General features: G+C 36.5%; 1 protein-coding gene across 6 annotated transcripts in view; it reads right to left on the bottom strand.

Moving 5' to 3' along the window:
* ZFP91 (ZFP91 zinc finger protein) overlaps positions 1-26,233 on the bottom strand; it is a 57,216-nt gene that overhangs the window by 28,047 nt on the left and 2,936 nt on the right. For 4 of the 6 annotated variants that reach the window (XM_032356687.1, XM_032356686.1, XM_032356685.1 and 1 more), the window contains exons 2-3: positions 23,072-23,100; positions 8,190-8,270 (exon numbers count right to left, since the gene is read on the bottom strand). In XM_032356687.1, the coding sequence (XP_032212578.1) occupies positions 8,190-8,270; positions 23,072-23,100 (110 nt within the window). The remainder of the gene's footprint in view (positions 1-8,189; positions 8,271-23,071; positions 23,101-26,233) is intronic. The other 2 variants (XM_032356688.1, XM_032356689.1) reach the window with 1 other exon arrangement.

The raw sequence follows: 26,233 nt of genomic DNA, 5'->3' as shown, positions 1-26,233 counted from the left end.
CTAGAGCCACTAGTTAAAGTGGTGGGGGGAAGCCATCCAAATTGGGAAGGAAGAGATAAAACTACTTCTATTTGCAGAAGAAATTATCTTATTTCTAAAGAAAATTCTGAAGATTCTGCAAAACTTTTAACATAACAAACTTAGCAAAGTTGCAGAATACAAGATCAACACACAAAAATATTTTGTTTTAAATATACCAGCAATGAGTAATTCAAAAAGGGAAATAAAAAAAACAATTCCATTTACAATAAAAACAATAAAATACTTAAATATAAGTAGGATGTTAATAGTCCCCAAACTGATCTACAGATTAAATATAATCCCTATCAAAGTCCCAGAATCCTTTTTTGCAGAAATTGACAACCTAATCCTAAAATTCATATGAAAATTTAAAGGACCCAGATTATCCAAAACAATCTTGAAAAAGACGCACTTTACTCATCCCAGTCTCACAATTTACAACTTACAACAAAGCACCTGGATGACTCAGTTCATTAAGCGACTGCCTTTGGTTCATGTCATGATCTCAGGGTCCCGGGATGGAGCCCTGAGTTGTGCTACCTGTTCAGCGGGGAGCCTGCTTCTCCCTCCCCCTCTGCCGTTCCACCTACTTGTGCTTGTGCGTGCTCTCTCTCTCTCTCTCTCTAATGAATAAATAAAATCTTAAACACCCTCCACCCACACACAAAGAACAAAAAACCTTAAAGCTGCAGTAATCAATCAGTACCACCGTGTGGTACTGGCGTAAGGACAGACAAAATGACCAAAGGAACTGAATTCAGAGTCTATATAAACCCACACATTTATGGTCAACTGATTTTCAACAAGTTTGCTGAGACCATTAGTGGCGAGAGAACAGTCTCCTCAATGACTGCTGGGACAACTTATCCACACGCAAAGAATGAAGTTGAACCCTTACTTTATGCCATATATAAATATTAACTCAAAATGGATCAAAGACCTAAATATTTAAAAGCTAATGCTAAAAAACCCTTAGAAGAAAAACCTACAGAATAGGAGAAAATTATTTCCAGGCATTATATCTAATAAGAGTCTACTATTCAGAATATATAAAGAACTCTCAGCTCAACAAAAAGATGAACACCAACTAAAAAGTGAGCAAAGGTCTTTAAGACATTTCTCCAAAGACACAAATGGCAAAAGAACATACACAAGAAGATGCTCAATATAAATAATTTATGAGATGCAAATAAAAACCATAGTAAGATTCCCATTTCACACTAACTAGGATAGCTTTAACAATAACTTTAAAAAACCAAAACCACAAAATAACAAATGTTGGAGAGATGTGGAGAAACTACAACTCTTGTACAGTGTTGGTAGGAATGTAAAAGGCTACTGCCACTGTGGATAGCAGGCAGTTCCTCAAAAACAAACATAAAATTACCATATAACCCAGCATTTCCACTCCTAGGGATGGTCCCTCAAAATTGAAAACAGGTATTCAAACACTTGTACACGAATGTTCATTTCAGTACAATTCACAAAAAGCTAAAATGTGAAAATAATCCAAATGTCCATCAAACACTGAACAGAAACAAAATGAAGTCTATCCATACAGGAGCATACTATTCATAAAAAGGAATGAAATACTAACATGTATTAACACACGCTACAATATGGATGAACCTTCAAAGTACCATGCAATACAACAGAAGGAGACATGAAAGTCTTACGTTGGAGTCCACTTACACAAAGTATTCAGAATAGGTAAATTCAAATTAATGTGTTTTTTTTTCAAGTTAATGTTTTCAGATAAATGAGGTAAAAGCAGATTATCTTCGTTAGAGGCTAGGGAGAGGGGAATAATAGGGAATGACTATTTTTAATGGCCTTGGGGTCCAGTTTGGTGGGGATAAAAATGTTTGGAACTAGATGGAAACGATGCTGTATAACATTATAAATGTATTAAATGTGACTAAACTGTATGCTTTAAAATGGTTAATACTGGGGCACCTGAGTGGCAAAATCGGTTAAGCACCACACTCTGATTTCAGTTTAGGTCATGCTCTCAGGGTTGTGAGATCGAGCCTGAAGACAGGTTCCACGGAAGATGTGGAGCCTGTTTGATATTCTCCTGATCTCTCCCCTGCTCTCTTTCTCTCTCTTTAAAAAAAAAAAAAAAAAAAAAAGTTAAGTTTGTTAATTTAATCTCTAAAAATCCCAAAAGGCACTGTCAGTCTCCCAACACCAGAAACTGACAACCAATGGATAACTCATATATTAGGATAAACTTAGGATAAACCATCATGACCAGATAGAATGGAATCAAGTTTCTCTTGCATGGCACTTTAAAGACAATTTCTGGGGTGCCTGGGTGGCTCAGTGGGTTAAGCCTCTGCCTTCGGCTCAGGTCATGGTCTCAGGGTCCTGGCATGGAGCCCTGCATTGGGCTCTCTGCTCAGCAGGGAGCCTGCTTCCCCTGCCCCCCTCTCTGCCTACTTGCGATCTCTGTCAAATAAATAAATAAAAACTTAATTTCTAGCTGTTTCTCATAAAAGCAGTTGACGGGCTCCTTGATATACAGTTAGAAAGAAGAAAAAAACCCCACAATAGTCCAAGTGAAGGGAGACATCAGGTAAAACTACTGTCTGAGCAACAGAACATGTAGGCACAGAGAATACCACATTCTTTAAAGAGGAAGAAGGGACAAAGAAAGAATGGTTGATACTATAATAAAGACAAAAAGATACTGACACTAATGGCAGGAAAGTTAGTCCTAATTCTTTTGGGTAGCAAAAGATGAGATGTAGCAGTAATTTATCTCAATTCTATAGCAACAGTTAATTCTTTCAAAATAACCTAACTCATCAAATTACAAAAGATGAGAGCTACTTCACCATGATAAAACACTTCAGATTAGATGGGCTATCCTAGTATGATCTAGTTCTCCTTTAGACTGCCCTAGTTTTCTAACTGAAGCTTAGAGAAATTAAATGACTTGTTCAAGTTTACAAAGCTAACACTGATTGTGGGGTAAAAACAGGGAATAGTTGGTAAAATGGAAAGAAACCACAGTAAAATTCTTCTCATTTCTATTTAAATATTTACATTTTTTGCCTGGAAAACTAAAAAATACTTGACAAATATTAAGTGCCTGACAGTATGATAATATTTTTCAAATTTAGTTCCATAACTCTGTCAAGTAATTTTTATTCTTGTTTGTATAGATGAGGAAAAGAAGTAACTAACTTTCCCAGCCTCACAAATTAAGCTGCAGAGCTGGGATTTGAAGCCAGATATATCTAAGTTCAAAGTCTGTATTACTTCTATTATACCACTCCCAACCATATAAGAGAGAAATAGAAAAAGTGCCAGTGAAGGGCTTTATTTAGATTTGGCGCACAACCACTCAGCAGAAAGTTCAAGGTGTCAAGAGAGGGTCTCATTTATGCAATAAACTGGCTTAAAGACCACAAGAATTATTCCACGAAAGTGAATTTTTAATCTAAAACTGCACAATTATTTGTTTCAAAACTGAGAAATAGAAGGACTATTTTATGATTAAAAACGAGAACAAAGCTGAGAGATTTTCAAATTTCAATTAAGAAATTAAATGAGTAGTGTATTTCAATCTGGTTTACTTTTTTTTTTTTTTTAAGATTTTATTTATTTGACAGAGAGAGAGAGTGTGCACAAGTGGGCAGAGAGTCAGGCAGAAGGAAAAAAGTAGAAGCAGGATCTATGCTGAGCAGGGAGCCTGATGCCAGGCCTGATCCCAGGACCCTGGGATCATGACCTAAGCCAAAGCCAGCCACTTGACTCACTGAGCCACCCAGGCACCCCTGGTTTACCCATTTTTAAAACAATAAGACTATGTGTATGTGTGTGTGTGGGGGGGAGGTGCATATGTGTAAATACTTAGATTTTTCTTTCTTGTTCCAGTCATTTTCCTCACTACTTACTATATCTATGCTTTTATTTTCTTTCTTACCTATTCCTATACCTTACCTATTCTTTCTTACCTATTCACTGGAACACCAAGAGAAAGAAAATAAACGTTAAAAAAATACTAATGAGCATTTATAAAATTTCTATGGATCTTAAAATTTCCGGTCAAAAAAATGAGAATCACAAACTAAGCTATTAATTTTCAAAGTACAGGCATTAGGTGAATTAGTTCTGTCTCTTAAAAACATTAAGTTAAGAGACTTTGCTTAGGGGCGCCTGGGTGGCTCAGTGGGTTAAAGCTTCTGCCTTCGGCTCAGGTCACGATCAGAGGGTCCTGGAATTGAGCCCTGAGTCAGGCTCTCTGCTCAGTTGGGAGTCTACTTCCTCCTCTCTGCCTACTTGTGATCTTTGTCAAATAAAGAAAATCTAAAAAAAAAAAAAAGAGAGAGAGAGAGACTTTGCTTAGACACAGGTTTGAGAAAAGGATATATTGAAAGGACATATTCTTAATACTGTCACTTTGAAAACCAGTGTTCATTAACTGAATAGTCACTATACCTCAAAATTTAACATTTAAATTTGCATATGGCTGGACTCTGAAGGATGAGTAAGTGCTAGCTAGGTGATAGATGGGAGGTAGGAAGGAAGAGCACGTGCAAATGTCATGAGATGTGGACTGAAAGTAAGAAGACCAATATGACTGCAGCAGAGAGAATAGGCCAGAAACTGTCATTTATACCGTTGCTGAAAAGGCAGGAAAATGTCTGATAAAGAAGGTCCTTGGGAAGACTGGGTGGCTTACAGTCGGTTCAGTGTCCAACTTTTGATTCTGGCTCCGGTCATGATCTCAGGGTCACGAGATGGAGCCCCGGGTTGAGCCCTGCACCAGGCTCTGTGCTCAGCATGGAGTCTGCTCGAGATTCTCTTTCCCTCTGCTCTCCCACCTCCCTCCTTGCTCAAGTGCTTTCTCTTTCAAATCAATCTTTAAAAAAAAAAAAAAAAAAAAAAAAAAAAAAATCAAAGATCCTTGAAGGATTTTAGATTTTATCCTAATAGCCACAGAAAACCAGAGGAAGAATTTAAGTTGAAATGTGGCATGATGACATTTGCAATTTTAATGTTCACTCTGATTGCAGGCTACAGAATGACCTGTGTGGGGGGAAGAGTGGATTCAAAGAGACCTAGTTAAAAGTCTACTGCAATAGACTAAGCAACAAATAGCTTGAAAAAAAAGAGTAATAGCACTGGGGATCTGCAAAATACTTAGGAAGACAGACCACAGAGGACTAAAGAATGACTTCATAAAAAGACAAAGAGGGACAGAGGGAGAACATGGATTTAGTTTCTAGATTTATGACCTGGACAATTGGACAGATGGTGAAAGAACTCACAGAAAAAGATCAGGTGTCTTTTGTTGTTTTGAGGAAACAGTAGAGAGAATATGTATTCCATCATGGACAAGTTCAATCTGAGATATCTGCTGGGTAAAACATCAGTGCGTCTGAAGTTCAGAGGAAGGGGTCTGGGCTACCTACATACAAAGGGGAATTGATATCATCATGTCTGATTATAGTGATATGATCTAGATTTACCATCTTCCACATACAATAATTTTCGACTTTCTTGAAATATGTTTTTAGGTATTCCCAATATTTGCTTATTCACTGGTTCCTTTGTTCCAGAAATAGTTTTGTATTATAAAATCTATTTTAAAAAACTAACCATAGTACAGTTTTGCTTTGTTCAGTCTTTTAATCCATCCTAAGTAGTCTATCACATTTTGATGGTAAAATGTAGCATAGCAGAGTATCTGGGCGTGTAAAGACCGTTGTACTGAAGTATGCATATGACACTGACAATGAGGATACATTCAGGATAAGGAAAAAGCATAACAGTGCTGCAAAAACAGAAAAGCTCAGAGATAACGGGGGTTCGGAAATACTACAGGGAAAAATCTGGGAGTCCACCTAAGAATTGTGAGCAATAAAACTGAGGAAATCCACACTGTAGAGGCTCTGAATCCAAGCCTAAGAAATCTGAAGTTAGACAGGCATTAGAGAATCTCTGAATAGACTTGAATAGAGATCAATGTAGCACACGGTGAATTCATAATAGAGGAGCAGTAGTTTGAGAGTTGCAATTAAGAGAATGAACTGGGATGCAACTGCACTGCATCTAGTTTTACTAAAGACCAGACTTAAAAATTCTAATAGATAAAAGGTTGATAGGCCTGAGGTCAAGTCTGGGCGGGGGTGGGGGGTGGGGGTGGGGGTGGGGGGGGGTGTTGTTACACAAAACAAGAAGATCCTGACCATGCTGAGATGCAGAGGTAAGAAAGAAAGAGGCATCATGGCTATGCGACCTCTGCCCCTGCTATCCTACCAGAACAGCTGTTGTTCAGGTTCCCAATGTCTTCCATGTAGTCTGACATTTTTCAGTTCCCATCTTACTTAATCTTTTGACAGTTTTGGCTTTCACGGTATCACACTTCCTTGGTCTTTTTCCCACTTCCCTGGTTTCCCCTTTTCAGTCTTCCTTGGTAGCTTCTCCTCCTCCTCTGTCCTTTAGATTTAAATGCCAGAGCTCAGTCCTGGAGTCTCCTCTTATTCTTTATCATTCTCTCCATAATCTACTTTTGCCTGTCAAACAGTATCCATTATAACAGCCACCTTCCTAGGGGTCTCGGTAAGTACTCAGTAAAGCGGGACGGTGGTACTTTAATAGGGAGGCATTCACCATACACTGGGAAAAAGTTGCCTTTTAATAATTAAAGTACAAATCAATATACAATGAAAATACAGCACATACACAAAATCACCTAAAAATGGATTTAGCACGTGAGCTAACCTAATTAGTGACCAGTAATAAGGAATATTAAAAGGTGACTGCCACTGTTCTAAGTAGTTCACTGATTCATCTTACATTGAATTCTCAATACTCTCAATGCTTAATGCACTCATTACATACTTTCTCAATTTTACAGATAGGCAAACTGAGACATGGACAAGTTAAGAAAACTTCCCAAGGTCACGTGTTAAGCCAAAGCAGAGTTCAAATCCATTTTGAAGACTATGTTCTTTAATGGTGATACTCTCACAGTAAAGAAATCTTGAACTCAGTTCTGTCCTCTGTCTTGGCATTCTGCATCATTATCTCTTGATCTTGCACTCTGGTTATGATACCAATGTTCCTTTAAAACTGCTTTTACCAAGGTCAACAATGTCGAGCAGGATCTCTCACCTTTGTGTGTCATGGACTCCTTCGGAGGATGTGGTAAAGCTTATATACTCCTTCTCAGGATTATTATTTTTTAAGTGCATAAAATAAAAGAGGATTTGAAAATAAGACAAAGAAAACTGTAATGGAATATAGTTAATCCACAGATCCCTTCAACTAAGGCTAACGATACCTTTCTGTTCTTAATCATGTATAATCTTTCGGTAGCATCTGCCACTACTGTCCCAGCTACCCCCTCTGAAAACTTAAAATGCTTTGCCTTTCCTTCATTCCTACCATTTGTTCTTCCTGGGCCTTTCATCCTTCTTGGTCTCATTTGGGCCCTCCATACTCTTCTTGAAATGTTGGTGTTCACAAGCCTGCTTTTCTTTTTACTGAAAATACCTGCATGACCTCATCCACTCTGAGTTCAAGTACTGTCTAAAAGCCCAAACTTTTATAACCAACTATCTACTGGTCATCTCCTCTTTAACTTTAGACTCTCGTGAAGCCCAAAGTGGAGGATATAGCCAAGCTGAGTCCAGACTCCTGACCCAGATGAACTAAGAGATGGCAAACGGGTGTTGTTTTCAGCTTGTGGTAATTTGTTACACAGCAAAAGAAGACTAATCCAGTGGTCAGACATCGTGGTTCTGGCAACACACTTAGAAAAGGATGCGTGAGTTACCAAGTAACCTGATGCTAGGAAATGTTGGAATCACTAATTTTCCATCTCCTAGAATCTTTTTCCTAAAGCCACGTTAACAATCAACTTTCTAATCCTTTGGCTTTACTGCAAAGCCCAAGATTTTCAGTGATACAGAAAGTCCAAAACAACAGAATATAAAGAGTTCTGGTGATAGAATATAAGATGCAAATGTGACACAAGCAGAGGTTTGAGAAGCACTTTTCCAAGTGAGGCTTGTCCTTTTGGAAAGCTGCCCAGAGACTGCCATGTTATTAAGACGCTAGACTAGCCTAGTGGAGGATGAGAGGCCATAAGGAGGAAAACCATGGTGCTGGCTCACAGCCAGCACCAACTGCCACACATGCCAGCGTACCCATCTTGCCCCGTCCAGCCGTTTCAGCTGTTGTGTGACTGCAGCTGCCCAATGAGCCCAGAAGAACTGCAGGAAAACCCCCTGCCAACCAAAGAACAACGAGAAATAAAACTGTATTAAGACACTAAGTCAGGACGTTGTATTCTAAAATGAAAAACATAACTGACAGTCTCAATTTTCTCATCTATAAAATTATGAACTCTTGAGATTATCTCCAACATAAACATTATGATTTACTCTTTCACACTTCACATTCTCAGATATAAGAAACGAAACAACAAAGAGATTTGGTGGAATGTTACAATGATTTGATGGAATTATGAGGAATACAACAATTAATCAAGGTTTTAAGTTTTAAATATCGTGCAAGGGAACTTCTATTAAACACAGCAGACTGAAATACATTTTTTTTGTCTGTTTCCTTCTAAAACGTCATTAAAATGACAGAAAAGAACTAAAAGTGACTAAGAAGCAAGGAACTCAAAAGGAGACAAAAGTTCTATGATTTCATTTCAACAAAATTTTAGAAAACCAAAACGAGGATAGTGATAAAGACTCTATACATCAAATAGAGTTTAAACTTACACTAGAAGGTGGGGAAATAAACAAGCAGCAAGCAAGCAAGCACACACACACATATACACTCTTAGCCACTTCAGAAAGAAACAGAAATCAGAGTCACAAGGTACCTCTGAAAGAGGGTGCAGAGTTAAGACTGAAAAAAGAAAAGAGCAGGTGGAAGGTTTGAAAAGTAGTTTGAATTTGAACACCCAGACCCTTCCATCCCAAGCTGCCTGCAACTATCCCTCCTTTTGAGCAGAGGCTTATGATTTAGGAAAGGTTGAACCAGACGTGTTCTGGCATCAAAAGTTTCAGGTAAGAGTAGAGGTGAAGTATTATCAGAGAATAGGGGTAATTAAATGGAAGCAAAAATAATAAATGCTAAGGACCCTCCTCCCTGATCTCCCACCTACCTCATGTAATCATAGGTACCAGAATTTCTCTCTGAAGAAACAGAAATGGCCTATGGAAAGACCAGGCCCACATCACCCCTTTATAGTGGAGAGAAGTCTAATCTATGCATACAGCCCTCCCAATCAGCACTTTAGTACTTTACTCTAAAAATCAGAAGTCAGGAAACACCCAAAACTTGATGAAAATTTCTGAGAGGCTAAAGAAACAAACGGGAAAAACCACCTGAAAGAAATGGGCAATTCAGGGAACAGAAGGAAAAAAAAGTATGTATATACATTAATATGTCCTAGGATGGGAGGTAAGTTTATAGTTAAAGAATATGGGCACCTGGGTGGTTCAGTTAGTTAAACAGCCGACTCTTGACTATGCCTTGGATGGTGATCTCAGGGTCATGAGATCCAGCCTGACCTGGGCTCCGGGCTCAGCAGGGAATCTGCTTTAGATCCTCCCTCTCTTCTTCTATATCTCCCCTAATTCACACTTGCTCTCTAAAATAAATACATCTTTAAACAAACAAACAAAAGTAATACACTCAAAAAAAAAGCTCTTGGAAATTAAAAACATGACAGCAAGAATTAAAACTTCAAAGAAAAGGTGTTAAGCAGAGAAAACAACCAGAGCAGAAAGGGTTAAGAAATGGGATAAAAGATCAAATTAAAAAGAGAACACAAAAGTGACAGTTAACAAATAACAAAATCTGCTATAAATTTAAGACATGAATTTTAATTTAGTGTCATTTATGTGTTGTGTGTCAACTTGGCTAGTGTGATGTTGTGATCTGTAAGAAAAATATATATTAGGTCTTCATCCAAACCCTTGCGATTTCCTGTTAAGAGTGACAGAAGTGTTTCTTGTCATGTTAATAATGTGACTTTCCCACCCCACCTAAGGAAGGTAGGTTGCCAGAAGGCTGAACTTTTATTTCCCTCCCCCAACCTCCTCAGTACTTCTAGAGACAAGGGCTTGACTGGAACACCAACAGCCAATGACTTAGACAGGACCACAATGAAGCCTCTATAAAAACCCAAGACAGGGTTCAAAGAGCTTCCAGGTTGGTAAACCCATGAAGATTTGGGGAGAATGGCATGCTTTGACTGAGGAGGGAAATAACACCAGTTAGACCCCAAGACCTGACCTTTACTGCCCACCTGCTTGTACGCACTGACCTTTGTCTCACATTTTTTACTTAAGCTCTTCTTTCTAGCTTATCTCTTAACTCAAACAAGTGGAAACCGAAACCACCCCCCAAGCAATAGTGACTGTCCAGACAAGACCTCAAGCCAGTCGAGACCACCCAGACCACCCAAACCAGTTTGAGTGTAACTCCTGACTTGCGCCTGCCTAGATGGACCATAGAGTAACCTCTAAAATGACCAACAACTGTTACCTCATTATAATACTAAATCTCTGCCCAAGGAGCACAAGTCTCATTTCTGTAACATATACGTATAAACATGTTTCCTTAAGGTACATATATGGCCTTCACCAGCCTCTACATATGATAAACTTTCTCTATCTAAATATTCATTCTAACCCTAAATAAAAGGAACCCATTCACCCTTACTAGGAGCATCACAGCTTTGGAAGTCATTGTCCGAGATCACTTTATTTGTTGCAAATAAAGTTTCCTTTCTGTAACAACTTACCTGGTGTAGCTTCTATCTGTGACTTATCAAGTATCCAACTCATGTTAGTTCAGTTACTGAAGCTTCTTGCCCTTTTCCCCTGTACCTTGCTCTATACATCTCTTTCAACTGGCTATTCCTAAATTAGTTATATCCTTTTATAATAAACCAGCTACTCAGTAAGTAAAATGTTTCTGAGTTCTGTGAGTAGCTCTAACAAATTAACTGAACACAAGGAGGGGGTCAAAGGAATTTGTGATTTATAGCCAGTTGTTCAGAACAGGTAACAACCTGGACCTCCTACCGGTATCTGAATGGGGAGTGGGGGAGGAGTCTTATAAGACTGAGCCCTTAATCTATGGAATCTGAGGCTATTTCCTTACAGGCAGTGACAGAATTTTTTTTTTTTTTTTAAGATTTTATTATTTGAGAGAGAGCGCGAGAGGAGACAGGGCAGTGGCAGTAGCAGACTCCCTGCCAAGCAGGGAGCCCGATGTGGGACTTGATCTTAGGACTCCAGAATCATGACCTGAGCCAAAGGCAATACTTAAACAACTGAGCCACCCAGGCACTCACAGTGACAGAATTTAGTTGAATTCTTGGATATCCTGCTGGTGTCTGGGAATTGCTTGACTGCTGTGTGGCAAACCACCTCCTCTCCAACCCCGCCTAGTTGTTTGGTCAAACTGCTGGAGCAAAGATTTCATGAAGTTTAGTTTTAAGATTACAAGACCACCTCTTTTCTCAATTTCCGGTCTGCTGATCTGCCCTGTGGATTTTGATTGCTGCCACAATCACACAAGCTAATTCCTTAAAAAATAAACCTTTCTCTGTATACTTCCTATTAGTTCTGCTTCACTCAAGGGCCCCAAGTAATACTAATACTCTGGTACTGAAAGTGCTTCTATGGGAAGACAATCCTTTTTTCAAATTTCATAAACATTTCTAAAATTTTAAATCTAGTATAATTAAGATAAAGTGTGATATTAGTTTCAGGTATATATTAGAGCAGCAATTCTATACATTACTCAGTGCTCATCATAGTAAGTGTATCTTAATCCCCCCTTCACTCATTTCACCCATCCCCAGGGACCCACCTCATCTCTGGTAACGATCAGTTTTTTCTTTTTAAGAATCTGCGTTGTTTTTTTTTTCTTTGTTCATTTCTTAAACTCTACATATAATAGAATCCTAGGATAGCTATCTTTCATTTATTTCACTTAGGATTACACCCTCTAGATCCATCCATGTTGTTGCAAATGGCAAAACTTCACTCTTTTTTAATGGCTCAGTAATATCCCATTATATATGTATATATAGCCATTTCTTGTTTACCCATTCATCTATCGATGGACACCTGAGTTGCTTCCATAATTTGGCTATTGTAAATATTGCTGCAATGAACACAGGGATACATGTATCTTTTTGAATTAGTGTTTCCGTATTCATTAAATACCCAGTACTGGAATTAACTGTATCATACAGTAGTGTTTTTAATTTTCTGAGCACTCTCCATACTGTCTTCCATAGTTGCTGCACAGTTTGCACTCTTGCCAACACTACAAGAGTGTTTTTTCTCCACATCCTCACCAACACTTGTTTCTTGTGTTTTTGGATTTTAGCCATTCTGACAGATGTGAGGGAGTATCTCTTGCCTTTTTTTTCCTCACTGTGGTTTGACTTGCATTTTCCTGACGAGTGATGTTGGGCATCTTTTCATGTGTCTATTAGTCATCTGGAGGTCTTCTTTGGAGAAATGTCTACTCATGTTTTCTGCCCATTTTTGTAAACTGGATTTTTTTGGTGTTGGGTTATAGTTTTTTATATATTTTGGATACTAAAACTTTACTGAGTATGTCATTTGCAAGTATCTTTTCCCATTCAGTAGACTATTTGTTGACTGTTTTCTTTGCTGCACAGAAGCATTTATTTTGATATAGTCCCAAGAGTTTATTTTTGCTTTTGTTTGCCCTTAGGAGACAAAAAAAAAGTTGCTATGGCCAATATCAGAAAAATTAATGTCTATGTTCTTTTCTAAAATTTTTATGGTTTCAGGTCTCACATTTGGGTCTTTAGTTCAAGTTTATTTTTGTATATGGCATAATAAAGTGGTCCAGTTTCATTCTTTTGCATGTAGCTATCCCAGTTTTCCCAACATCATTTATTAAAGGGACTGTCTTTTTCCCATTATATATTCTTGCCTCCTTTATCAAAGACAAATTGGCCAGAAAATCATGGATCTATTTCTGGGCTCTCCATTCTATTCAATGATATATGTGTCTATTTTGTGCCAGTACCATACTGCTTTATTATAGCTTTGTAGTATAGCTTGAAATCAGGGATTGTTTTACCTCCAGTTTTGTTCTTTTCCAAGACTGCTTTAGCTACTCAGGGTCTTTTGTGGCTCCCCACACATTTTGGGATTATTTGTTCTAGTTTTGTAAAAAATAAATAAAATAAATGCTGTTGGTGTTCTGATAGGGACTACATTAAATCTGTAGACTGCTTTTGGCTGTATGAGACATTTTAACAGTATTTGTTCTCCCAATCCATCAGCATGAAATATCTTTCCACTTATTTGTGTCATTTCAATTTATTTCATCAATGTGTTAATAGTTTTCAGAGTATAGTCAAGTCAAGGAGTAAACCTGGTAAAGTTTACTCCTGGTATTTTATTATTTTTGGTGCAACTAGTAAATGGGACTATTTTCTTAATTTCTCTTTCTGCTACTTTATTATTAGTGTCTAGAAATCCAATGGATTTCTCTATGTTGATTTTATATCACAGGATCTTACTGAATTCATTTATCAGTTCTAACAGCTTTTTGGTGCAGTCTTTAGGGCTTTTAGTATCTGCACATAGTGACAGTTTCACTTTTTCCTTACAAATTTGGGTATCTTTTATTTCTTTTTCTTCTCTGAGTGCTGTGGTTAGGACTTCCAGTACTATGTTAAACAAAAGTGTTAAGAGTAGACATGCTTGTCTTGTTCCTGATCTTAAAAGTGCTCAGTTTTTCACAAATGAATATGATGTTAGTGGGGGGGGAGGTTCATATATGACCTTTATTCTGTTGGTTCCCCCTAAACTTTCTTTGTTGAGGGTTTTTCTCATGAATATTGTACTTTGTCACATGCTTTTCCTGCACCTATTGATATGATCATGTTTTTATCCCTTCCCTTACTGATGTGATAGATCATGCTGATTGCTTTGCAAATACTGTGCCAGCTTTGTGCAAGGGGGAAAAAATCCTACTTGATTGTGGCGAATATTTTTTAAATGTACTGATGGATTCAGTTTGCTAGTGTTTTGTTGAGGAATTTTGCATCTATGTTCACCAGATATATTGGCCTGTAGTTCTCTTTTTTTGCTAGTGTCTTTATCTGGTATTGGTATCAAGGTAATGCTGGCCTCAGAGAATGAATTTGGAAGCTTCCCCTCCTCTTCCAGTTTTTGGAATAGTTGAAGAAGAATAGGTATTAACTGTTCCTTAAATGTTCAGCAGAATTCACCTGTGAGGCCCTCTGGTTCTGGACTTTTGCTTGTTGGGAGTTTGTTGATTACTGATTCAATTCCATTGCTGGTAATCAGTCTGTTCAAATGTTCTATTTTTTTCTTGATTCAGTTTTGGGAGGTTGTATGTTTCTAGGAATTTATTCATTTCTTATAGGTTGTCCAATTTTTTGGCATTTAATTTTTCATAATATTCTCTTATAAATCTTTTGTATTTTTTTTAAGTAGGCTCTATCCAATGTAGAGCCCAATATAGGGCCTGAACCAATGACCCTGAGAACAGATCTGAACTAAAATCAAGTTAAACAGACTGACAGACAAGTTAGACAGACTGAGCCACCCAGGTGCCCCAGTCCTTTGTATTTCTGTGGTGTCGGTTTTGTTTCTCCTCTTTCATTTCTAATTTTGAGTCCTCACTCTCCTTTTTAAATGAGTCTGGATAAAAGTTTACCAATTTTGTTGATTTATTTTTATTTATTATTTTTATTTATTTTAGAGACAATATGTGTGCACACATGTGTGAGCAGGGGAAGGGGCAGAAGGAGAGAGAGAATCACTAGCAGACATTCTGCTGAGTGCTGAACTGGAAGCCAAATGCAGGGCTTGATCTTACAACCCTAAGATCATGACCTGAGCCAAAATCATGAGTCAGATGCTTAGCCAACTGAGCCACCCAGATGCCCCTAATTTTGTTGACTTTTCAAAGAACCAGCTCCTAGTTTCTATTTTTGCCTATGTCTACTCTGCTCTGTATTTTTTCCTTCCTACTGCTGGGTTTGGGTTTTGCTTGTTCTTTTTCCAATTCTTTAGGTGTAAGGTTGAGTTGTTTATTTGAGATTTTTTTTTTGCTTCTTGGGACAGGCCTGTATTGCTATGAATTTCCTATTAGAAGAAAATCTCGAGGATGTTTTCTGAACTGGTTCTGGGATTTCTGAAATTGTTTCTTTGATTAGATTTAAAGGCACTAATGTCTCTATTTTTCAGTACTAAAGAGAACACTGAATGTCAACTGCATGATGTAGCAATAAAAATAGGTAAAAAAAAAAAAATCACCAATGCGTACACCTGATCAAATACTTACTAAATAAGAGACAAAGTTCTGGTTATCATGTATTCGCTACTTTAGAATATTTCAAGCTGATTAAGATGAAACTGGCTGGCTGCTTCTAAATGCACTGGACAAAGTTGAGAAACATAGGCATGTGCTGAGGGACTCAATTCCAAGCTGAAGCATCACATAAATGTCCTGAACGTTTCCATGCCTGCCCTGAAAGAAATCCCTACTTCCTACAGCTGTAGAGCTGAGACTGCTGGAAACCAAACCAGACTCTCACCAAGGACGATGTGGGTATAGGCACTGTGGCGTGCCATCTGCTAACAGCAGAGACCAGCAAGAAGTCCCTGCTATAGTACCATCCCCCAGGATCATCAGCCAGCTCCCTAATGGCAGGTTCCATTCCACTACGGAAGTGGCAATAAATCAACACTCTGGATATGGATATGCCTTCCCTGCATACAGTGCTTCTGTAAAAAATACCATTTATGGACTTACAGAATGCCTTATCCCAGTCATGGTTTTCCACACAGCATTTCTTCTGAACAAGGAACTCACTTCTCAGCAAATGAAATGCAGCAATGGACCCATGCTCATGGAATTCACTGGTCTTACCATGTGCCCCACCATCCTAAAGTGGCTGGCTTGATAGGATAGTGGAATGACAGTAACAACATTGTTGAGATTGTGGAGAAACAGAAATCGTAATCGATCACTAGGGAACACAAATATCACAGCCACTATGCAAAACTCTTTGCCAGTCTCTTTAGCATACATTTACCATATACAATCTAGAAATTTCCCTCATAGATATCTACCCAAAAGAAATAAAAGCATCCATTCACACAAAAGCTTGCCCATGAATATTCACACTATCATTATTCATGATGGCTAAAAAGATTAACTGAGGGACAAATCATATAGAGTATTTCCATACACAGAAATACCACACAAAGGAATGACATATTGATACGTGCCACAACATAAATTAACCTCAAAATTATGCAAAGTGAAAGCCAGACACAAAAAACAAAAAAACACATACTCTATGTACAAGTCCGTTTATAAAATGCCCAGAGAAGGAAAACCTATATGGACAGCATTACATACTTGAAATGGGTGTATTTCATGATATGAAAATTATGTCTCAATAAAATATTAATAACATATGCAACACATCACTAGTCATAAAGGCCAATAACTAAAAGCTACCCAAATACTAACCAACAGTAAAATGAATAAATCATTTTATTCCACACTGGCCTACAACAATGAAAATGAACAATCTCTAAAAACACAACCTACAGAAACCTCACATAATGCTGAGCAAAGAAGGCCTTCCTAAGAGTACATACTCTACTTTTCTATATATGTAGGATCCAAAAAAAGGCAAAAGAGATTTGTGCTATTCAAAGTCAGAATGCTGGTTATACTTGGGGGTGGTCGATCAGGTTCTATTTCTTGAGCTGGCTAATGATTACATAACTGAGCTTGCCTTGTGACTATTCGCAAAGCTGTAGATTTATGACAAGTATACTTCTGCATATGAATCATGTTATCTTAAAAGACTTTCAAAAATATCACCTGTAATCCTAGAAAAAAACACCGAGAATTATCAATGACCTTTAATCAAGTAAGGGTTAAACAAATTACAGGATATGCATGTAATAGTAGCCAGGGTTGGGAACCCACCAAGTATCTGTTTTATCCCTTCCTCTTTCCTTAAACAATCAACCCCACTCTTTAAAAACATGGTGGGGTTCCTGACCAGTGCAAGCTTAAGGCTTTCAAAGTGCAGTTTGTCAACTCCTTCAAGAAGTTTGCAAGGGCAAAACTCTCCAAAAACAAACAAACCAAACACATGTACTGGAATTTTGATTTGGATTAGATTTCATGTGTAGATCAAAATGGGGAGAAATGACATCTTAACAATATTGAGCCCTCAAACCCATGATGGTACATCATTTGTTCCATTTACTTAAGTCTTCAATGTCACTCAACAGTGTTTTGTACTTTCAGGTCTTGTGAGATTTAACCCTAAGCAATTCATATTTTTTGATACTACTTAAATGGTATAATTTGTTCATTTTATAATTTCAATGTTTTGTTGAAATATATTTTGTTTGAAATATATTTGTTACTAATATGTAGAAATACAACTGATTTTTTGGTATGTTCATCTTGTATCATGTGAGGCGGCATCAAAACACCTTGCAGCTTTTGCCTTCAACCTTTTTGGAACACTGCTTTGAGACTACCATGACATGAAAATGTCTACACTGAAAGACCAATGAGAAGAGGGAAGAGCCCAACTGAGAAATAACAAATTTTTGTATTTTAAACCACTGAGTTTTGGGACAGTTGTTATAAATCAACAGATACCTGACAAAATTTAGGGAGAGTCACAGTAAAGAAAATAGGGTTTAGAAATTCTAAAAGAGACAAGTCACAAGCAGAATCAGCCAATAAGAAGCTAGGATACAAGCTGGGAGCTTAACTGGGATCAAAGCAGATCATGTACAGGCAGAAGATACAACCACAGTTACCTCTAAGACAATTACTTGTACTGAATCTAAAGGGGTCTTTGCCTTTGCCTTGATGTAGTTAGATCAATCTGGCTAGTTTTAATTCAGAGAAGCTTGATCCTTCTTGGACTTAAAAGGTCAAGGCGCATGAAAGCAGAGCTAATTCCTTTTTGTCAGAGGTTCTTGTTCACTCCTGCTTCAGTTTACTTCCACCAGGGCGTTCTGCTGCACTTCTCAAGTGGTTATGGCAGGAATTGGATCTCAGTATAAAATAATTACTATATATTACAAAATAAACTTATAATGGTTGTCTGAGATGGTTTCTATATAAGTGGAATCAAAATAGGTGAACTGTTACAGAATTCTTTCTTTCTATGTAAGGGACAGAAAGACTCATTTACCCGAATCATAAAATATCCGAAACTGAAGTGAGCTGATGAGCGCATGTACTTTCTAAGCCCATATCACAATCCACATGTATGTGAGGTATGTCTGTACTTCTAGAAAACTAGAATGGAGTGGAAGAACCACAGGAAGCCAAGATATTTGAACTAAAAATGGTTTGAAGGACATGGGGCATTCCCAACAAGGAATGAGATGTCTGAGTAGATCATTCTCATACTGAGATATAACACAGTTCCTGTTACCTTAAGAAAAGGCCTAGAAAGCAGGACAGACAAAATGCTATACATACTGTCAGCCATTTGAGACATGAACATTATCCTAAGAGTCAGAAATTCCAGTTTCTGAAACCTGATCAGGTGTATTTCTAGAATTAGCTATTATTTGTTTCCCACAAATAATTAGTAAAGTCCATTTTGAAATATTCCATTATCAGCAGTATTAAGAAGTTAAGGAAAATAAGGCTCTCTTTTTTAAACTTTTATTTAAGCCATTTCAGAAGAGTATGAATTTGTGAAGAATGCTTCCGTTAAAAGTGATCGTACACTGAGAGTTAAGACTGAAACTAAGTATATGCCTATTTTAACTTAATGAATCTCCTTCCAGAACACTTCTATTCAAAACCAGTAAGACTTTAGTTTAACTAGGGAAACCAGGTTATCGCCAAGGAAACTCAAAATCTTTCAAGAAAGAATTGTGAAGACAATGTCCTGAGTAACTTCTCAGATCACCCTTTTGTACAAAAACTAAATGGTAAAAATTATAAATTAGATTTTTCTCAACGGAGTGGAAAAAACCGGTGGGAATGACTGTTCTATTATTTAAGAATAACAAAATGTTGTTTAAGAGTACTGGAAATGACAGGGTAAGAAATAATCCAAGCTATTCTAAAATAGGAAAAATTAAATACTCTGATGAAATAAAAACTATAATTGCTAAAAGTAAATAAATTTTAATTTTTTAAAGGAAGAGAGGTGCCTGGGTGGCTCAGTCGGTTGGGTGTCTGCCTCCGGCTCAGGTAATGATCTCAGGGTCTTGGGGCTGACAGGCTCCCTGCTCAACAGAGAGTCTTGATTCTACCCCTGCTCCTGCCCCTCCCCCTGGTCATGCTCTCTCTTTCAAATAAATAAAATATTAAAAAAAAGGAACACAGAGCTATTATCTATAAATTAGATCAATGAGAACACAAACTGAGGATGTGATCCAGGAAAGAATTATCAAAACAAGCTAATATTTTAATAGTAATTCCAGGAAATATGTTGATTATAAACTAAATAAGCCAAATAGTCAAAGCTCTAAAGAAGCTAAGTAAATTCCCAGATCTATTATGAACTTATTTGCTGACTCCATCAAGGCAATCTTACTACCCCATCCATAACAAGAGTAACTAAAAATAGTAAAATGATTTTAAATAAAAGGTGAGACCCAGAGTTTAATACAATCAAATTTTCAAACACCCAGTACTTCAAAATACTTTCTAAAAATTCTAATTTTATGAACTATCCATTAAAAGAGGGGGGCTATCTTACAGTCAATTAAGTTAGGTAGTTACTGCATATTGTGGAATTTATATTGCCTTTTTAAAAAAATGATTTTATTTATTTATTTGTTAGAGACATCAAGTGTGCACAAGCAGGGGAGTGGCAAGCAGAGGCAGAGGGAGAAGCAGGCTTCCACTGAGCAAGGAACCCTATGTGGGACTTGATCCCTGGACCCTCGGATCATGACCCGAGCCAAAAGTAGACGCTTAACCACTGAGCCACCCAGATGTCCCAGTATTTATGCTACTTATTACTCAGAATCAAAATCTCTTCTTGAGAGGTCCTGCAACAAATAAACTAGCACACTGATGACTCAAGCACCTACCACATTTGACTCTAATACTCACTATTCCACGAAACATGTGAAACTCACTCTAATAAACATTAAGATATTATAGTCTCCCTTTTTAAATAAGGATTTATCTTGTACAGTTTCAGGTGGAGGTTTGAAAGTGAAAGAAAATTAGTGGATAAAGTAATACTAGAGTAACTAATAAACTACACTGAGGCAAACTATCGCTATACTTCATCACCATAAAAGTAGTACTGGTTGAAACCAGAGAACAGAAGGAAAACATAAAACCAAGTTAAAAGAACCCTGCCAGGCTCCATGCCTCAAAATTTCTAACACTCCTGGAAGCTCCACTGTGATGACGATAATCCTCTGGCAGTGGTAAACTAAGCTTTCAAGTTTCAAGTTTTGCCCTTTTTGCTTCTTCTGTGTGGGATGCTCTTCATCTGGCTATCATGTATTCAGGTCTCAGCTCAAATGTCGCCTTCTCAAAAGAAGTCTTCCCTTGACATCTTAACTTCATCAAACACTGTATCACATTATTTTAATCAGTTCAGTGGTGCTGGACACATAGTGGGATGTTCAACAATTACTTATTCAATGAATTAATAAATTATATGAGTATATGGACGAATAAACACTATTTTTGCAAATTTCCACTTGTTTTTATATATACCCATCAGGATTAAATAAATACAGCAAGAACAGGGACCACTATTATTTCAGTGTGAAGAATGAACATGCCATTTTGCAACTTAATAATTCTAAAACAATAGTGAGTTTTTTCTGTGTGTGCAAACTATCTGTTCAAACATGCCAAAGGTTGTTATTTTTGACAGAAGGAAAGTATGTAATTTCAAGTCGTTTGAAGTAAATAAGAACAATTCTGAAAACAAAACAAAAATCCTGAAAACATCTTATCAATATCTACAAAACAGAGAGCTAGCTGTACCTCTACAAAATATCAAAACCTATTCAGTTTTGAAAAAAACCTCAACCTCTGAAACAAGTACAAGTTACTTCAGCTAAAATTCAGCAGACTTGACATGAAAACTCTTCCTGAGTAGCAGAACAACTTTCTGAGAAGTGACAAGAAAAAGGAAGAGCTGAGGTGAATCCTAAATATTAAAGAGCGCAGGGAAATGTGACCATCACAGCCTCCATTTCTTTATTCCCTGATGTAGTTGTTTCAATGTATGTGGTACCTATACATACTGAACAGCTACCATAAGAGCTGAAGAGATGAAGACGGGAGATGAAGATGAACCAATAGAGATGAAAATGGGAGCCACAGAGTACTTTTTCAAGATTTAACAAACAGCTACCTTTTACTGCATGTTCACTGGATTCCGGGTAGTGAATTATTTGCAATAAAAGGCAGAACTTGAATTCAAACCCTAAGTCTAACTCCAGATCCAGAGCATTTAACAAGTGAATTAGAACGGGACTGATGTTGAGACTGACATTACCCAGAATGCAGTTTTAATCTTGCCACAGCTGCACAACTACGTAACAAGCCAACTTTTCTGGTTTAAGAAAACTACACAAAGAGCAATTAATTCATCTCCAACAGGAATTTGAAATTTCTACCACATCCTCAAAGTTCTCCTCAAAGCAACCCAAATAATTCCTTTATACATACTCTTTAGACACAAAAGTAATTTTAGCTGGATAAAGGCAGGTATGGAGGTTTTGTCCTTTGTTTTAACAAAAACTGCTGTGGTACTTGGTTGCACCTGTCTCTACATTTCCATCACATCATAACATTTCAAAATGATCTCTAAATAAGAAGCACAAGACCTTCCATTATTGGCAGACATATCCTATCTTTCAAGCAACAGCAGCCAAAACCACCAAGAATTTGCTAGACAAATTAGTCAGGCAAAGTTTTCTCACAGAAAAAATTTGCCTAGAACAAATACTTCTGCCTAGTAAACTATGAAATACCAGCCTCAGATTCTAAAATTCAGAGGACAAAGAAACCTGATCACTGATAGCTAATTATTTACAAAGCAGCCACCAATTCAAGTTATTGGTTCCTAACCACAGTATCATTCTTCTAAGTAGCATAAAATCCAGGTTTTAAACTTGCCTTATACGTATTATATATTACATATTCTCAAAGCATTCTTTGTGAAGGAAAAATCTTAATTTTTTTTATTTATAAACACATGCACATATACAATAAACTGGCCAACCCTGGGTTATTAAGTAGATTTCTGTCAGACATAAGAAATGAAATATGCTTAGGAGTTTATCTACTCAAGTTTTAAGTAGGATGTTGTATATTTGAATTTAACATCAAGAAATACAGCCAATAACTACATATACGAATACATTTTATATGAATAATGAATGAGGTCCAGCATATTAGGGGCAATTTTAATAACCCCAATCTGCAAAGCCAGAATGAAATCTTGAAGAAGTGATTTAAAAGAAAAATTCGGGCATTAGCTCTCCTTTATAATCCAGATAAGCAGAAGACTACACTTAATATATATATTTGGTTTGGTGAAAAACAACCAAATGATCCCATTTAATTATTCACCAGGCTGAAATCTTAGAACACTTTTCTTTCCGCATTCTTCAAACTGCATTTATAATTCGAGTCTCTACCAGTACCAAGATTTTGTCTAAGCTTTACTCTGTGTTATATATAATTTTTCTTCTAGCTACTTTATTACAAATGCAAACAGCTAAAAACAAATTATAATAAAGTGACATTAAATAATCTGATTTCCCATCACTAGGTTTCCAAATAATGCCAAATGTTTCACTAGCCCAAACCTATTAGCTACACAGGTTCTAACTACTCCAATTATTTTATTTTACTAAATGAAGGTCACTTTAAAATGGGAAGATCTGAATTATCAGGCTGAAGATTATTCTATTTTCTATCCGATCATAAAATAATCAGTGTTAATATATATGACAGAGTAAAAATGACCAAGTCTTACCTTTGTCAGTTGTTACTTTGTCTACACATCTGAAAGAAATGAGAACCAAATATTAAATGAACAATCTTGCATACATTCCTAAAACACAGATATTTATCTTTCAGGTTCATTTTCAGAGTGATGCAGAACACATCTAGAGTAGTGTGGTCAATAGAACTTTCTGCAGTGATGAAAATATTCTATATCTGCATTGTCAAATAGGGTAGTCATGTGTGGCTACTGAGTGCTTGAAACAGCTTGTTTGTAATTGAGGATTGTGAATTTTTAATTTTAATTAATGTAAATTTAAACAGATATCATGCAGCTATCCAATCTGTTAGCATACAGCTAGAGTAGCACTCAAAAAGTTTTTAACTGCAAAAAAAAAAAAAGTAATACAAAGAAAATATTGTTGATTTTGTTTTATTAAGTGGGTTATATAAGAAAGTGTCCTTGTCTTACCAAATGCAGTAACTAGGGGTGAAATAATGTTTGAGATTTTCTCTAAAATACTTCAGGAAAAAAAAGAGGGACAGGGAGATAAAGGTAATTAAGCATGGCAAAATCTTGATAACTGCTAAATCTAGTGGTAAATACCGGACATGCGCATTTCATTGTACTTTTTTTTTGGTATGTGTATACTTGACAATTTTCATAATAAAAATTCAATGAACCTAACAGAAAACCCTGAATTATTCATTTACTATACCCCAGTCAAAATCCATTTCTACAAAGGCAAAAGACTGGACCTCAGAAATTAATATAACTTGTACTTTACAAATCAGCAACAGTAAAGACTCTAATGTGTTATAGACTGTTAAAAAATGTTGTCATGTTTTTAATTTGGTAACATTTCTTTCATTCATAACTGTTAAGCAGAGTATAACGAACCTCTACCCTGGAGCCATTACCCAGATTCAAAAGTCCACAGGTCCTGGATCTTTACTATAAAGATGATACATGGCATCTTGAGCTGGTACAAGGCTTTTTGTTTTTTGTTTTATTTTTTAAAAGTAAACTTGATGTAAATGAGGACTGTTACGTTACAGAATAGCCAAATAAATACAGATGTAATGTAATACAAATTCTGTTCTCTTTAGAAAGAACAGCTGTCATTTTCTCATCCCACTTTCTTAAACTCTGGATATTACTTTATTTTAAATTATATCATTAATGTCCAACTAATAATTAACACAAGACAACCGATCATCCTAATTCTAAAGAATAGTACAGATATAATACCTAAATACAGAAACATTATACAATAAACTTCCCTCCAAACACCTTTTGGAATGGGAAGATGTTTCTATTACCATACTGATTTCCTTGGGAGGAAAACTTAAGAATTTTAAACTTATAGAACTGGAACTTTCTCCAAAGAGCCACAAAAGCTCTTTCAATTCAGAATATTACGGCCTCTTCATTCTCACTATCCATGATGTTCACTTTTTCCTTACAAAATGATATGCCAAGAAAGTGTCACTCGAAGGTCTACTACTATTTTACTTTAAGCAAGAAAACAAAACAAAAATGGAATTCCATATCCCAGAAAATAAAGCAGTATTTGTTTCATTTGGAACCCACCTGAACCTGTAGGAATACCTCTAAGAATACGCAGTGTTAGCCAATAGGGCTACTCAATAGCTAAATCGTAAGTTTAAAAAAGTATTTACTGAAGTTCTACATGAAATGCATTGGCTAGGAAATGCAGAGGACTCATCACAGTAGAATGAAAAGAAGCCTTTTTGCGATTTAACCTAGTCTTAGTTTAACTATGTTTCCATATTAGTAGAAAACATGGGTGTTTTAACTTTATGAATCAGAAAAATTGGTATTTTATATATTTAAAATTAGACATGCATATAAACATCTGCATTTAAAATATAAGAATCTGAACTCTGGAGTTTATGGACCAAAATACAGCAAATGATGAGCCTAATTCTTAAGTAGTACTGACGTATATAACCTTTCTTCAAATTTGGTTTATCATTCCTTTTAACTGGCTTTAAGTTTTATTTTAAAACGATTTTAGCATTTAACTTTATGAATTCCTCAAGCAAATTCACTAATTATTTCCTTTCACAAGGATTTCCTGCTCTTTTCATTAACCCTTGAATGTTTCAAAGCAAATGAAAATGCTCTTATAAACATAAATTTATATAAAACTGTAACCTAATTATCATTTATACACACTTATGCTTGTAACAAATCCTAAATTACCAGTTATAGATGAAGATACCGATTTAAAGAGCTTAAGTGACTTGCCTGAGGTCACTTACTGAGCAGCGGAAAGCTGAGAACACAAACTTTTAACTATATAGTTCAATATTATCTCTACTGCACTACTTTGCCTTCTAGCAGAAAAAGAGGTTTCAATCAATCCAAATCTTTGTATTTATTGACCTTTTTTAAACTACTGTGTATTTTGCTGTCTCTTCAATCAAGAGAAACAAATGTAGGCGAAAACAGCTATTAGAATTTATGGGAGGAAATGGTGGGACATGGTGAAAGAACCTGAACAGAAGAGGTAATTAAGATACCTCACATGTTAGGATAACAGAGGTCAGAAGGTACTTGACCAGGATTCAGTAAACTGATACTCAAAATCTCATGAAATGTCTTGAAGGATTAATTAAATTTCTCAATTAGTTTTAAAGTTTATCACTTTGAAAATCTATAAACCACACGTACGTCTGACAAACCTCCACTAATCGACGCATCTTCCCCCCCATACTGCGAGGTCTTGAAGACAAGGGCCATGTCTCATTTACCTTTATAAAGCCTATCTCAGCACAGAACCAGGCCCAGGTACTGCTCAATCATGATTTACCTAGCTGAAATGCTTTAGAACTCCTCTGATTTCCAAGGCATGCAGTAAATTAAAAACATGTAACAAATAAATTATCACTATGAAAATTTATTTTAACAATCTGATCAAAACTGTGCAACAAAATACGTAATTAGGAGACCTTTCGGAGGCTAAGAGAAGGTAAAAGAACACTACTATCTTTTATGATAGTGGATGTGAGAGGGCGGGACACTACGAATTAAGACTATCTTTCTCCCCACAGGGAATAACATGGGAGAAAAAACTGAAGGGATTTAATTAAGTCATCTTCACCCAACTTCAACTGTTTTTTTATATTGTAGAAATAAAAAGACCCATAAGTACTTTTTGCCAAG

Source organism: Mustela erminea, chromosome 9 (genome assembly GCF_009829155.1).
Source record: "Mustela erminea isolate mMusErm1 chromosome 9, mMusErm1.Pri, whole genome shotgun sequence".
Lineage (NCBI taxonomy): Eukaryota > Metazoa > Chordata > Mammalia > Carnivora > Mustelidae > Mustela > Mustela erminea.
This window is presented reverse-complemented; position numbering and strand designations above follow the sequence as displayed.